This window comes from Penicillium verhagenii (genome assembly GCF_028828195.1).
Source record: "Penicillium verhagenii strain IBT 33310 chromosome Unknown utg000007l_segment0_segment0, whole genome shotgun sequence".
Classification (NCBI taxonomy): domain Eukaryota; kingdom Fungi; phylum Ascomycota; class Eurotiomycetes; order Eurotiales; family Aspergillaceae; genus Penicillium; species Penicillium verhagenii.
In genome coordinates, this window is record NW_026643171.1 from 3,087,964 (window position 1) to 3,100,721 (window position 12,758).

At 47.0% G+C, this 12,758-nt stretch overlaps 3 protein-coding genes across 3 annotated transcripts; 2 read left to right on the forward strand and 1 right to left on the reverse strand.

Moving 5' to 3' along the window:
- Window positions 1-3,781: 3,781 nt before the first annotated feature.
- Window positions 3,782-4,379, reverse strand: N7466_007813 (mRNA splicing protein SMD1; the record flags this gene model as incomplete). Its single annotated transcript, XM_057167202.1, has 3 exons — window positions 3,782-4,107; window positions 4,220-4,269; window positions 4,366-4,379. The coding sequence occupies 3 exons, from the start codon at window positions 4,377-4,379 to the stop codon at window positions 3,782-3,784; spliced, it is 390 nt and encodes a 129-aa protein (XP_057020243.1).
- Window positions 4,380-7,226: 2,847 nt separating this feature from the next.
- On the forward strand, window positions 7,227-8,812 carry N7466_007814 (uncharacterized protein; the record flags this gene model as incomplete). Its single annotated transcript, XM_057167203.1, has 6 exons — window positions 7,227-7,675; window positions 7,778-7,857; window positions 7,909-8,125; window positions 8,200-8,268; window positions 8,359-8,418; window positions 8,479-8,812. The coding sequence occupies 6 exons, from the start codon at window positions 7,227-7,229 to the stop codon at window positions 8,810-8,812; spliced, it is 1,209 nt and encodes a 402-aa protein (XP_057020244.1).
- A 429-nt stretch (window positions 8,813-9,241) lies between these two features.
- N7466_007815 (uncharacterized protein) lies at window positions 9,242-12,166 on the forward strand (the record flags this gene model as incomplete). Its single annotated transcript, XM_057167204.1, has 1 exon — window positions 9,242-12,166. One exon carries the CDS (start codon window positions 9,242-9,244, stop codon window positions 12,164-12,166), a length of 2,925 nt encoding a protein of 974 aa, XP_057020245.1.
- Between the last annotated feature and the right edge of the window lie 592 nt (window positions 12,167-12,758).

Genomic DNA, 12,758 nt, shown 5'->3' on the forward strand with positions numbered 1-12,758 from the left:
AGGGGGTTGGACAGGGGTGTTTTTTGGACGCATACTCCTACCGTCATAGTATGCATATGGCCATACAACCTTGAAACGTACTAGATGTCCCATCGCCATTTGAGCCTAATTAGGACATTGGGAACGACAACAATAAAGATCTGAAACGAACTCTTGAGATATTGCCCTAATATTAGTAGTAGATGCTGCAGGTGGCGCGAATATTTACTTTTTTTGAGATTTGTACGGGGTAAGTTGTAGGTTTCTCTGCCGGGATCGGCGTTTACTGGTAAGCACTATGCAAAGTAGTGCTTCGGCGATGAGGGGAGGATTTGTACCAACTAATGTAGTAATGTCGATTGGAACTTGCGGTGAAGAATTTTGTTCTTTTCGTTCTGTAAATGCAGAATTCACAAATTACGAATTTTAAATTAAATCGTTTTCAAATATTTCTTTTTCCCCCCAATTTTTAGATTAACCCCGTAGTTCGGACGGTATCGGACTGTAGTGAATTGTACTAATAGTGTGGCTGATGGCCCATGGACTTGGACACGAACGCTACATTACCCCGGAGCCTCGGGGATCTGTCTCGGCAACTTGGAAAGGCTTGATGACAAGACTGTCGTTTGCACGTATATTCATATTCCGGGGAACATTCAATGGCCGGGACTTGACCTCAGCATTTCAATGAATGGGATGGCCTATGTGAAATGAAGCATTGGCCCGGGAAAAGAATCATTGACTCAAAATATTCTGTTATTAGTAAATCTATGAGATATTTAATCTCATTGGAAGATTTGTCACTTGGGCTTTGCAGAGAAGCACGGACCAAAGCCATTGGTTTGGCTAATTGGTGTAAGCAGAGCGCCAGGCACTTCGAGAATCTATTATCAGTAAATTATTTGAAAGATCAACATGCAAGCTTATGAATAAGAATGGTAGGAATGATAGGACGACAAGCTGTCATACAAGCTGCACCAAAGTAGATTTTTACCGCTTGAACCGGCCTAATTTCCCAAAATAGGCCTCGAAGGGCAATGGTTGGACAGAGACTATGATAGCATTTTGAACAAAGGTAACATTTACTTCACGCTAAGCGAGCCACAGTACACTATTTAGTGCCCTTCCAAGGTTGGCTGGTTCTTGAGCATTCTTGGCGATACTGCCCAGATTGTATGATGCGTGGACATATTTCGGACTAACGAGCCCACCGGCCGACGGTCTCCACTGATATGCTGCTGGAAAGGCTCAAGCCCGAAAGCCTTATTGATCCAAAAGCTTCAAATGTTGCTCAAAACTTTGGCATTTGCACTAGATGACGAATTAGATGCCTTTGTTCGTTGACCCGATTAGGACGGAAAAACGGGGACTTAGATGTGCGGATCTGACACGGCATAATTTTTTAAATTAATATTGTATTTTGGCATCTGTTATCCACAGAAAGTAGTACATAAGATTGGCATTGGGATACCGTCGGAGGCTCGCCGAACCAGGGGCCTAATCCTACTTCTAGCCCCATAAAATTGCTGCTAGACCCTTACGATGATAGGTCGGCTGTGGTAATGAGTGTTTTCAAATTTCTTTATTCGTGTCAGAAAATCCAAACAGTTCAAAAGTAAATCGTTCAAATATTGTAATTTCTAACGTCTCGTATTCAAATATTGGACTTAAAAGCTAGATCCAAAGTTTACCAAGCCTTTACTAGAAAGTTGCTGTACTCTCCGCTTCGGGTAATGCGCATCGGGTTTAAGGAGAGTTGAGCTAAACTGCTACTTAACCTAACTATACTACCGACAGTTCGGAAACGATATATTAGTCTTGCTGATTATCTCGAACCCCGAGAAATCAAGTAAAAACCTAGGTATACTACTTTCAATGTTCAAATGTTGGTTAAAGTAGGGATTTTTCTAAGGGCAACAGCTTTTTATCGTATACTCGGGTGGCCACTTTTCCACAGAGGCCCCAGTTTTGTTTTTGTTGTTTTTTTGGCCCCGGGGTCCCTCCGCCGCGTAAGTACCAGCTGACACGCAAACTTTGGAAGCCCCTGGAAGTACGTCAATCGAGATCATCTCGCCCTTTGACACTAGATCGGGTCCAAGTGGGGGTGCGAGTTTGCAAAGGCGCACTGATTACTAGATTGGAACATAGTGATTCTGTATGTATTTATTCCGACGTGATTTTCGAACAAAAATTACAGAAACATGTGATGAAAGCGGCTAAAATTAATCAGTTTGGAGAAGACTTCCAAAAATCCCATCGCATCTACATATCGTTCGATCGGATTGATCGAATACGACTGACGAACCTTTTCGGGTACACCGTCCACTATCCGAGCAATGCACTACATGTATCTAGTACATATGTACCTAATGTCAGCACCACAGACCCAATCGGTCAAGGAACAACCGAGCAGCCCAAAATTTGACCCGTATAGAAAGGGACAGGCCGGAATTATGGAAATTTTGAGTCTTTGTATGTGTACTGGTATAAACGGCCCCGGGAAGACTAAGGGCCTGCAGGTAGTTAACTCCAATCCAATGCTCGGACCTCGCTCGCGGATTTAGGACAATATGGCTGCCGACGATCACGGGAATTTTGATGAGTAGCAGTGCACATGGAGGCATATGCGTGGGTACCTAGTGCTTTGTTCCTCGTTTTGCAAGCTTGCCTCCAGGGCTTACCTATGTTGAATAGATTGGCAAAGACTCAAAGAACTGAACAAGGGATTAAAACAGGAAAGATCTTGCTTGTTGGTAAGTGTTGGAACAATATACCCTTCTAATTTGCTGAAGAGTGTCAAAATGTTCAAACATGTCAACGAGGCTGGGCAAGTGGCCCTAAATTAGCGCCTTGGTTGGAATGACTGCGTGTCAATCAGTATTCAGTCCGTTGAGCTTCGAAGACCAATCGGTAGCTATTTCTGGAGCTGGGATGCATGATAAAATGACCTTGTACCTCAGTCTTACGCAAATGCTTACTATGTACCCACTAGTAACTGGTATACGTACTAGGAAAAACCTGTGAACTCTTTCAAGCTCATGTAACATAGATGATAGCAATATCAGTGTTATGGCGAGCTTCCTGTATCGTAAATATTGTGAAATAAACACATACACGAGTAAACTAAACTGGCTCTCTTTTAATAAACGCGAAGAATTAGATGAAGTGAAATTAGGGCACACTTGCATGCCTGACCACAAGCTACTGCATGCCTATCACGTGTGATGCAGCAGGGGTTATAGTCAGGTGATAAATGCTAAGGCACCATTAATTTCGAAAGCTGAGGTGATCAAGGTGGAACTTCTTTCCCTTTCCTTTGTATTTGCCTCCTTGGCCAAAAAATAACAGTAACAGAAGAACGAGAGCTCGCAAATACCTCGAGGGTGGCCCGTGTGGGAATATTTTGTGTAGCCTTTATGGATGCTTGAATGGATTGCGGCCCGTAGCTTGACTCCACCAAGCATAGAGCTAAGGATGATCCTCCGATGCTGGCATCCTGGCTGTTATTTCTCACGGCTGAAATATGATCAAGGATACCTAATCTCGTGACCAGACTTCCAAAGTATACCGTGATGAATCTATCAAATCCAAAGAATCGTACCAGTAAACGCAACAAGTCAAAGTTTGGAAAATAAAAAAAAAAGATATTGCTTTTTCTTTCACCCTCCAGAATTTAGAAAGAAGTCTCGGGGGTACTAGTAACAAGATGACATCCCATGATCATGCAAAAGTTGAAAAAAGGGAAATAGTTGAAAGGCAGAAACAAACGCCAGTTTGTACTCTTTAGAGAGAAGGAAAACATTTAGAAGCCACGCCCACGTCCACGGCCACCACCGCCACGAGGACCACCACGACCCCTGCCGCCACCGCCGCGGGGACCTCCACGGCCACCCCGACCACGGTCGGCGGCTTCCTTGCGAGCCTTGTTCTTGGGCTTGGGAGCATCATCAACGAGCAAAGTGTCGAGCGGCAAGCTGTCGGGGAGGATGTAGTAACGGATTGTGGAGCCACGGATGTTGATAGTGTCAAGTGAGATGGGATCACGACCCTTGGGGGTCATCTTCACAGTTCGGAGAGAGGTATTCATTTGCGGGGAGACCGCAGTAATTGTGCCGTGGAGAATTGTGCCTAGGTGGAGTTGAATCCGTGTTAGAAGCTATGGCGGTCTGGGGTTGGGAGAAGACGTGGGTGGTCATTCAGACGCGTAAGGTTGTCTTGAATTGATAACACTGAAACTCACCATTCTTGAGCTCAACAGTCACCGTCTCATTGGCGCATTTCATCAAAAACCTAGATGACGTGTCAGCGCTCAGCTCCAGAAAGATATTTCGGGATGGAATGCGCGTGGCAGCTAGGCTGACCGCGCTGCCATCGGGATTGACGTACCGGACGAGCTTCATTGTGGATATTTTGGAGACGCAATAGTGGGATCAAGATGTATGATTTGCGTTCCAGTAGTTTTGTAGGGATTTGGTGGAGAATTGACTGTGAATACTAACCAACGCGGGCTGTCGATGCGGTCGGATTACAGTGGTGCAGTCTCGGCCAGAACCACGTGACTGAGCAAGAGCTATGTCACGTGCCTCGGATCTGTTTTCTTTGTCTTGAATCTCTCTCGACCTTTGAATTACCTTGTGTTTAGATTGTACCTCATTAAAGATTCTATCTTCCCGACTTGATTCCTCTCGAAACTCTGAGCTTCAACTCTAGAGATTTCAGTTTCAGCCTCATGAAGAACCTAATATTTGTCCAGACCGGCCAGTATCTCAGTATCACTTCTTTCGGGGGACCCTTCCATGGGGCCCTTTCGGTAAAGTGGAGCTTGAAAGGCATGGATCTGCCACATTACATATTACCAAGTCCTGCAAAAGTCTCCATGTGTAGAGGCAAATCGTTGATTCCCGACCCTGCCTGTCTTGAGCGTTAGCAATCGGATTTATCCGGTTCTCCACCTGTTCTCGATCTTGGCGATGAACGCCACAGTGACCATTTATCTTTTCCAGCCACCCGACTTGTGTGACCAAATTGAATGACATTGTTTTGTGTTGGGCAAGCTGCACCGCCTTTTTGTGGATGTGCGTGGACGCCGTAAGCTTGCATGGTTGATTGATTGATGTCAAAATCTCATCTCCACTTTTGTGAGTTCGGCGGAGCCACAGCCTAAACTCTCTTGGAAATACAGTCGGGAAGATCGAAATACGTAGTCGTTCATTATACGTCTCACGTTGGCCCTGAATAAGGAGGCTTGCAGACCATCCCGCTCAATCGATTAGTTTTGTGATTTTAGACAAAACCCCAACCTACAATGCTCGGCGATACCGAGTCCGTGCAAATTTCTTGCCCCGAAGTGCCGAGCTCGGACCAAGTCATTCTGGTCTCACACACCAACTAAGAGACATTAGAAAAACGGTGAACCATACTCATGCACACCGTACACGGGGGTATTTGGGATATGCAATGCAAAGAAAGCGGAAGAGAGTACAAGATCAAAACCAAGACCCATCGCTCCGGAGTCTTTGCCAGGATCTAACCAGACTTGCGGATCCCAAGCCCTGAATGTGGAGAGAGCCGGTCGATCTCGAGTTGGCCCGGGAGCACTCCCGGAGGCGCCACTCCCCCGGGTCGTGCCATGACAAATTCCGCAGGCGCTAAGTGTAATCGTGCGCCCCTACCCCCGGCCCTTTTGACCCCTTCTCACAATGGCTTTTTTTTTCGGCCCTAGGCTCGCTACCACGCTGTTGGTTGCTTGTACAGGGGATCCACTTTGGCGTTACTTACGGGTGGACGCAGCAAACCACATGGCCCTCCGGGATGCTGGGATCCTGCATCTGTGGCTCAACTTTGACGCCATATCCTAAAAGAATACAATTGCGAACCCAGCCACTAGACCTCCATTTGTATTATTCTGGTTCGAGGCCGCGTACCCATTATACGAGAAAGGTTGAATGTGACCGTACCGTCCTCCCATTAGCGGTTTACCTGTGGCCAATCTACTGAATTCGGATTGATGGTTCCAAGAATCCAGCCAATTCTGGAAACCTGCATATACTAGACCCAACACTCCTATTCCCGACATCAGATCTGATTCTTCGGCCAGTTCAGGGTACATTCTTGGTGATCGGATCCTGCTTTCCTAACGGCGCGTTCGTGGGGGCCAAATCTGCAATTAGTAGGACAGAAGCGACCACATTCGGGACAGCATATTGCTTTTTTGTAATTTTGGAGTCACCGCGAATGGCGGCCTGCGTCGAAAGCGACTAACTTTTCTGGATCTTTTAGCAAGCCACCTAACAGGCCAGCGTCATGGCCCCCAAATCGACTCGAGACGCCCCATTCAGCAAAATGGGGCTAAAAAACCCACTTTTATTTTGCTGGGAGAAGCTCTCTTATGCCGCTCAAGGATCATTATACCCCTTGGCCCCATGGACCAATACCCCCGGGCTAGTTTTTTCACTATAGCCTTTGGCCTAATAACGGAACTTCCGGTGTCACCTGTGGGGGTCGAAAACCAGGTCTATTCTTTCTGTTCGAGCATGCGATAGGATGACAGGATGCTTGGATCCACAGCTTGAAGATCATAGGATCTCACGTCTCCTTACTCATTCACAAACATCAGATAGGCAAAGATTACAGGCCCTATTTCCCCGAAAACTCGCGACCCGGAAGGAAATTGCCCCAAGTGCGTTTCAGGGACAAGATTTCCACCCAACTCGTGGCTACGAACACCTATTGGCAAAGAAGTTCTAGAAGCCTACGGGTCTGCCTTCCCTCCTAGAGGAGTCAGGACTAGTCTGTACCCAACTGGGCGATTTATGATTGCGGGGACTTTGTTTTCTCTTGTAACAACTTCCTTGCCATACGGTCTAAAGTTTTTTTCTTGTTGAAATTTCTTCGGATTTTCGTTTCTTTCGTTTCTCGCCATCGGATTTGCAATTTTTTTCTCCAAATCTGAATATCTTGCTATTGCGCCCGTCGCTCACTCCGAGTTACTAGACCCGTGAAGCCAGGATCCAAAAAAAATTCCCTTGACTTCGCTACAAGCATCCAAATCCACAAGGCTACAAAACTATATTATACAGTATGTGATTGTTTTATTTCCTATTGTCTTCATTTTTTTTTCGTTCTCGAAGATTGTCGCCCCTCTTTCCCAAATTCACCCCCCCTATGTTTTGCTGGCTCTTTTCTGGTCCCCTCCTTGTCCAATTGTAGTTTTGCGCTAGGTCCATGACCTAGGCCGAAAAGCCCCAATGTCCTCCGAGCATTCACAGTCAAACTTACAGGATCACTCCAGTGAGGGCAGTAGTTTTGACCTATCTAAGGACCCAGCCTTGCAGCAGCGATTTGGTCTTTTGTCCACTTCTATTGAGCCTGTGCAGCCGCCGGCGTTCCAGCAAGGCATATTTGACAACTCGACTTCCTCTTGGTCATTGATTACTAGTCCAGTGCCGGCTCTGAAAACAGCCTCTTTATCTTCATCGGCTCCTTACTTCTCACCTCCACAAGACTCCACTATTGCCTTGCACTCTACTCCTCTCCCTCAATCATTACATGATCAAGATCCTTCCTATTCTGAACATCCACATTCAGAATCCTCTTACTCAAACCCTTCCCACTCTGAACAATTCTCCGAGCAAGGTATCCAATTATCTATTAAACAAGAAAATTACGAAGATCGATTGCCTACGGAGCATCCACGGTGAGTCTTGACTTCCCGTTCCCTAACATCCCAAGATTGGCAACAAAGCAAACAAAGAAAAGGATCAAAGGAAAGAATATACTGATCAAATTCCTATACCAGCGGCCTTGGGATAACAACAGACCCTATGTCAGTAGCATCAGAAGCATACTTCGCTGGCCCAATGCAGCCAAACTCTCAGCGTAAGAAAGTCATTGATTTTGGTTGTTAAATCAAATGCTAATATACTATAGACTACGGCTGGCCCAACCGCCCATATCAACCGTTGCAGCCTTCATCGGGAAATATGTATCAGCAATTTCCCCCGTCACAGTCATATCCTTCATCATGCTTTTCTCCTGCCTACGGCAGCCATACCACCGGGCCGATTAGTGGCTACCATGAGTCGCATGCCTCACCTTCATACCTCCCTGGGCCACCTGGTAGTGCTCGACAAAATCATTCCCGCAGGTATGGGCGAAAAATCCAGATCATGGGAAGACGTGTCTTGTTCTCAAAATCATTCAACTAATCATCACCCGTAGTCCTTCGATAGCTCGTCCTTTTCCTCCTCACTCAGCCGCTGGCGTTTCCGAACAGCCTCTCATGAACTCGTAAGTTTTATTCCATATACTTGGAAGTCGAGGGCCGAGGAACGAGGAACAAGAAGCATCAGTCGTTAATGCAGCACTATCAATTGATAGACCCCCTCCTTATATGATTAACCAACCTGCTTATTATCTCCCCGAAGCACCCTCAATCCCGTGAGTTGAACAACTCAATCCCGTTTTAAACTGACTAGATGTATTAATGAGGGGAAATAGTTCATCTCACCACTCCCCTATGGGCTCGCAAGCATCTTCAATGGTGACAGATTCTGTTTTTTCTCCCTCCGAATCAGTCCAGGGATCCGACAATGAACGCCAAGTCCGTGTTGTAAGTTCAAGGCCCCGACCGCAATGCTGGGATCACGGATGTAATGGTCGTGAGTTCTCGACTTTCAGCAACCTTTTACGACACCAACGTGAAAAGTCTGGAGTGGTTGCCAAAGCCGAGTGTCATATATGTGGAGCAGTATTCACACGAACAACTGCAAGAAATATCCATGTTGCACAAGGCAAATGTAAAGCATCGGGCGGCGAACCATCAGCGGAGTAGGATGATATAACAACGTGACATTATTTAGTTCAATTCTTGGTTGTTTTGATACTTTGATATCCTTTTTTGAATAAATCTTTCATGCCAGCTTTTTCATTTTTTTTTTTTTTCTTCTTTCTTCTTCTTGGTGATTAATCTCTTGGGCAAACACAAGGCTCATTCCCATAGTTCTAAATCTACTAAATCTGTCCGTGTGGGCCCTGGGGAGTCATGTGATGCCTCAGGCATTAATACGGGTGACTCAAGCCCGATCATTGATGTTGGTCATTCATCGGATCATCATTGATTTCTCCCTCATGTTCCGCGAAAGAATGCCATCTGTTACTGCGTGTTCCTTGCTAACGTGTCACTTTTGTTCAACTCCATCACCTTCATTACCGTGGTAAGCTGTAAGCTTGTTGACCGTTTTCTGGTTGCGGGCCCGCAGCAATGGCATCTATCTTCACGTACGATCCCGACCCACCTCGGGTTTCGTCCCCATGGTCGACTTCGGGAGCTTCAACACCTCAAGTCAACGTATCTGGTAGCCAAGGACTAGCCATCCGAACCAAGTCCAGCTCAGCATTGAGTTCCGCGGATCCTGATTTTCTTGCAGATTATGGCATCACCAAGTTGGAGCCAGAGCCCCAGGAGGGCCCCACTGAGTACAAGTTGCATCTACTGCTCCGTCCACGGCGGAGCTATCTTTCCATGTCCACCGGGAATGTTGTCGCAGGGTCATATCATTCTCGTAGTAGCACAGCATTGCCTTCAAATTATGGACCGCCTTCAAATTCTGCATCGCCTTCTGAAGATACAGCAGCGACACGCCCGAAGCCCATGCAAGCCAAGTCGTCTCAAAGTCGGCAACAAAGGCTTCAGGGGTTGACGACGCAACTTTTATGGCGATTACAGCAATCATCACCATTCCATTCATCCACAACGGCGAACTTGGTGGTTCCCGTGCTTCCACATACGACCCCACAATTGGGTGTACCGCCCAAGCCGGCTCGCCTTCTTCCCGGCCTGGAAGAGAGCCAGGGTGCACTTTACGAGATTGGAGTTGCCGACGATGGCACCTTCGTAGGCTTAACGCAAGATGAACTTGATGAAAGTGTGACTAATCTCCAGGCTATGGCAGCTAGTCTTGGATGTAAAGTTGAAATTTTGCGCCGAGTCATTGTCGGGAAATGCGAATGGAAGAAGGATTTGCCGCACAAGCTTTGGGTAGCGGAAGCTTTGGTATCTCCAGACCTTGACTTCTACAAAATGTCTCCTCAATCAAGTCGCAATGGCAATGGCAATGACGGTGTTGATTCTGATCCGGCAGCGAGCTCTGTCTCGGAAGAGGACTATTCCCAAACGGAGCAGATCAGAATATCCATCGCAGGCCCGAGCACTGTAGGTAAATCCTCTTTGCTTGGAGCTTTAACCTCATCGCAACTTGACAATGGGAGAGGAAAGAGCCGACTTAGCCTCCTCAAACATCGGCACGAGATTTCGTCCGGAATCACTAGCTCTGTTGCCCAGGAGTTAATTGGCTATGCTGACGATGTACCCACAAGCGTAGTCAACTATGCTTCCGGTAACGTTGCGGCGTGGGATGATATTCATGCTACTTCGCGCTGCGGCCGCCTAGCGTTTATATCCGATCTTCCAGGCTCAGTTCGGTATGTGAAGTCAACACTAAGGGGTCTTGTCAGCTGGGCCCCGCATTATGTGATGCTTTGTATTCCGGCCAACTGCGGCGACGAGACAGCAGATACTGAGGCCGGCAACGAGAGTGCCACTGAAATGGATATTTGTCTAGCCTACTTGGCTCTATTTCTGAAGTTGGAAGTTCCCTTCTTGATTGTCATCACAAAGTTAGACATTGCGTCCCGAACTGGCCTCCGAGAAAATCTTGCCAGAGTCTTGTCTGTCCTGAAAACAGCAAATCGGAAGCCTGCGATGCTTCCTGCATCCCCAACGGCAGACAAGATACCTGATCTTCAGCAAATCAGCGCATCGGAAAGCAAAGTAATACAAGACCTGATCGAAACAATAAACGGGAACTGGACTCATACTGTGCCTATTATCCTCTCTAGTGCTGTTGATGGTACGGGGATTGGCAAACTGCACGCGCTTCTCCGACATTTGCCTATCCCATTGGTACCACGCCAAAGAGCACTGCAAAGGTGTAGTAGGAAACCAGTGTCTAATCAATCCAGCGCCAATGTTTTCGATGTTGATGAGGTCTTCGCCATTCCACCTTCAAAGGTATACTCGATGGCCAGTGAAAAAAGCAACGGAGAGAAACGTGGAATGGTATTGTGTGGCCTGGTTCGCCATGGCAGCATATCCGTCGGCGATGAGATGGCTATCGGACCCCTTCTAGTCGACACCTCCACAGACAGCTGCAATGAAAATGTACCATTGAGTATGCTTTCTCGTAGCAGCGGGCCGGGTCCTTCAAGCGAGTCTCCTGCCTCTTTTCCTCAAGGCTCTTTTCTAGGGAAAGATGCATCGTCAGCGCAAGTAAAATGGCAGCGCGTACGCGTCGTTAGCGTCCGCGATCTTCGCCTCTCCGTCCGCCGCCTAATGAAAGATCAAGTCGGCACTATTGGTATCGAACTTCTCACATCCCCAGATCAAGATAGACTTCCACGTCTTAGCCGCATCCGCAAGGGCATGGTTCTGATGGATCTGCACCAGACCTCGCCACTTTTGCTTCCTTCTTCCTCCTTCACCACCGCCGCCGCCACCACTCCGCTCTCATCTATAGTGTCATTGCCTTTCTACACAGGCTTCATAGCCACGTTCCCGGCATCCGAATTCTCTGCTCTGAATTCACCTCCTCTGCTCCTGGGTGGTAATTCTACAGCTTACATAGCGAACATTCGCACGACCGTTCGCGTGATTTGCATGGAACTTGAAGGGCCAGGTGAAGAGCCTCCTTCTGAGCCACAATCGCCCGATGAGCTGGAGTTCTTCAGCTTCGATGGTGATGCCCAACCCCCTGGCAGTGGAGAGAACGGTGGTATGAGCACCGATAGCACTAACTCCTCTGAAACCGTGCGGCGTCGTCAATCCGCCACTGATATTAGGAAGGTTGTCTCTGGGATTACACACACCTCGCCCGGAGGAAAGACAGATGCATTCAAAGAAGATGTACGAATCACATTTGCGCTTGTCACATCTGTCGAGTGGATTGAGCTTGGTTCGCAGGTCCTCGTTATGCCGGGTGTGTCGATGGGAGCGTCTTCAAATGCAGCGTTGGGTTCCGGCCCTGGCTCTAACGCCAACGCTTCTGGAGTGACAACGGTATCCGGGCTTGAGGGTTTTGTGGGGACAGTCTGCGAAGTGGTTCCGGGAAGAAGTGTGGAGAATGAATAAGAAACGGCGCGAAGTGGGTTCCTCTTGATTGTTTTGTTGTTTCTATGCGGGGTTTCGTTTGAGCGCTATTCATAGATGGATTTATCCATTTTGTTTCGACTTGGACATTGATATTTGGCATTTTATCTACTCATGTATATGATTTATCATCGTATAGTTATGTACCCATAGACATTCAAATGTTGTTTGAGCTTGAGTACCGTCAAATAGAGAATATATAGTAAATACCAGTAGCACTTGAGTATCGCCACATGTTTAGGATCATTCAGAACCATTCAAACCAGTTGACTGATTACTATCTGCAAGATTCGAGATTTTTTTGAATACAGGACTACTTAAATGCTGGAATCTTGGTTCGAATAAATCCTGTCAAAGCAAAATTGGGCTTGTTCATTATTGGAGCTAGCATAAATCTGAGAAAACCAAGCTCTATGGTGGGAGATGCGAGGTAGTCTATCAGACAACATTTGAAAGCCATGTGGTTCAGTGATCACTGCAGGTGATTGTGAAGTCGCAAACAGGCTTGTCTACTGATATTTAGGTACATAAGCCATCGAGAATGCAGCTTCATCGATTCGTTTGCCGCGAAAGC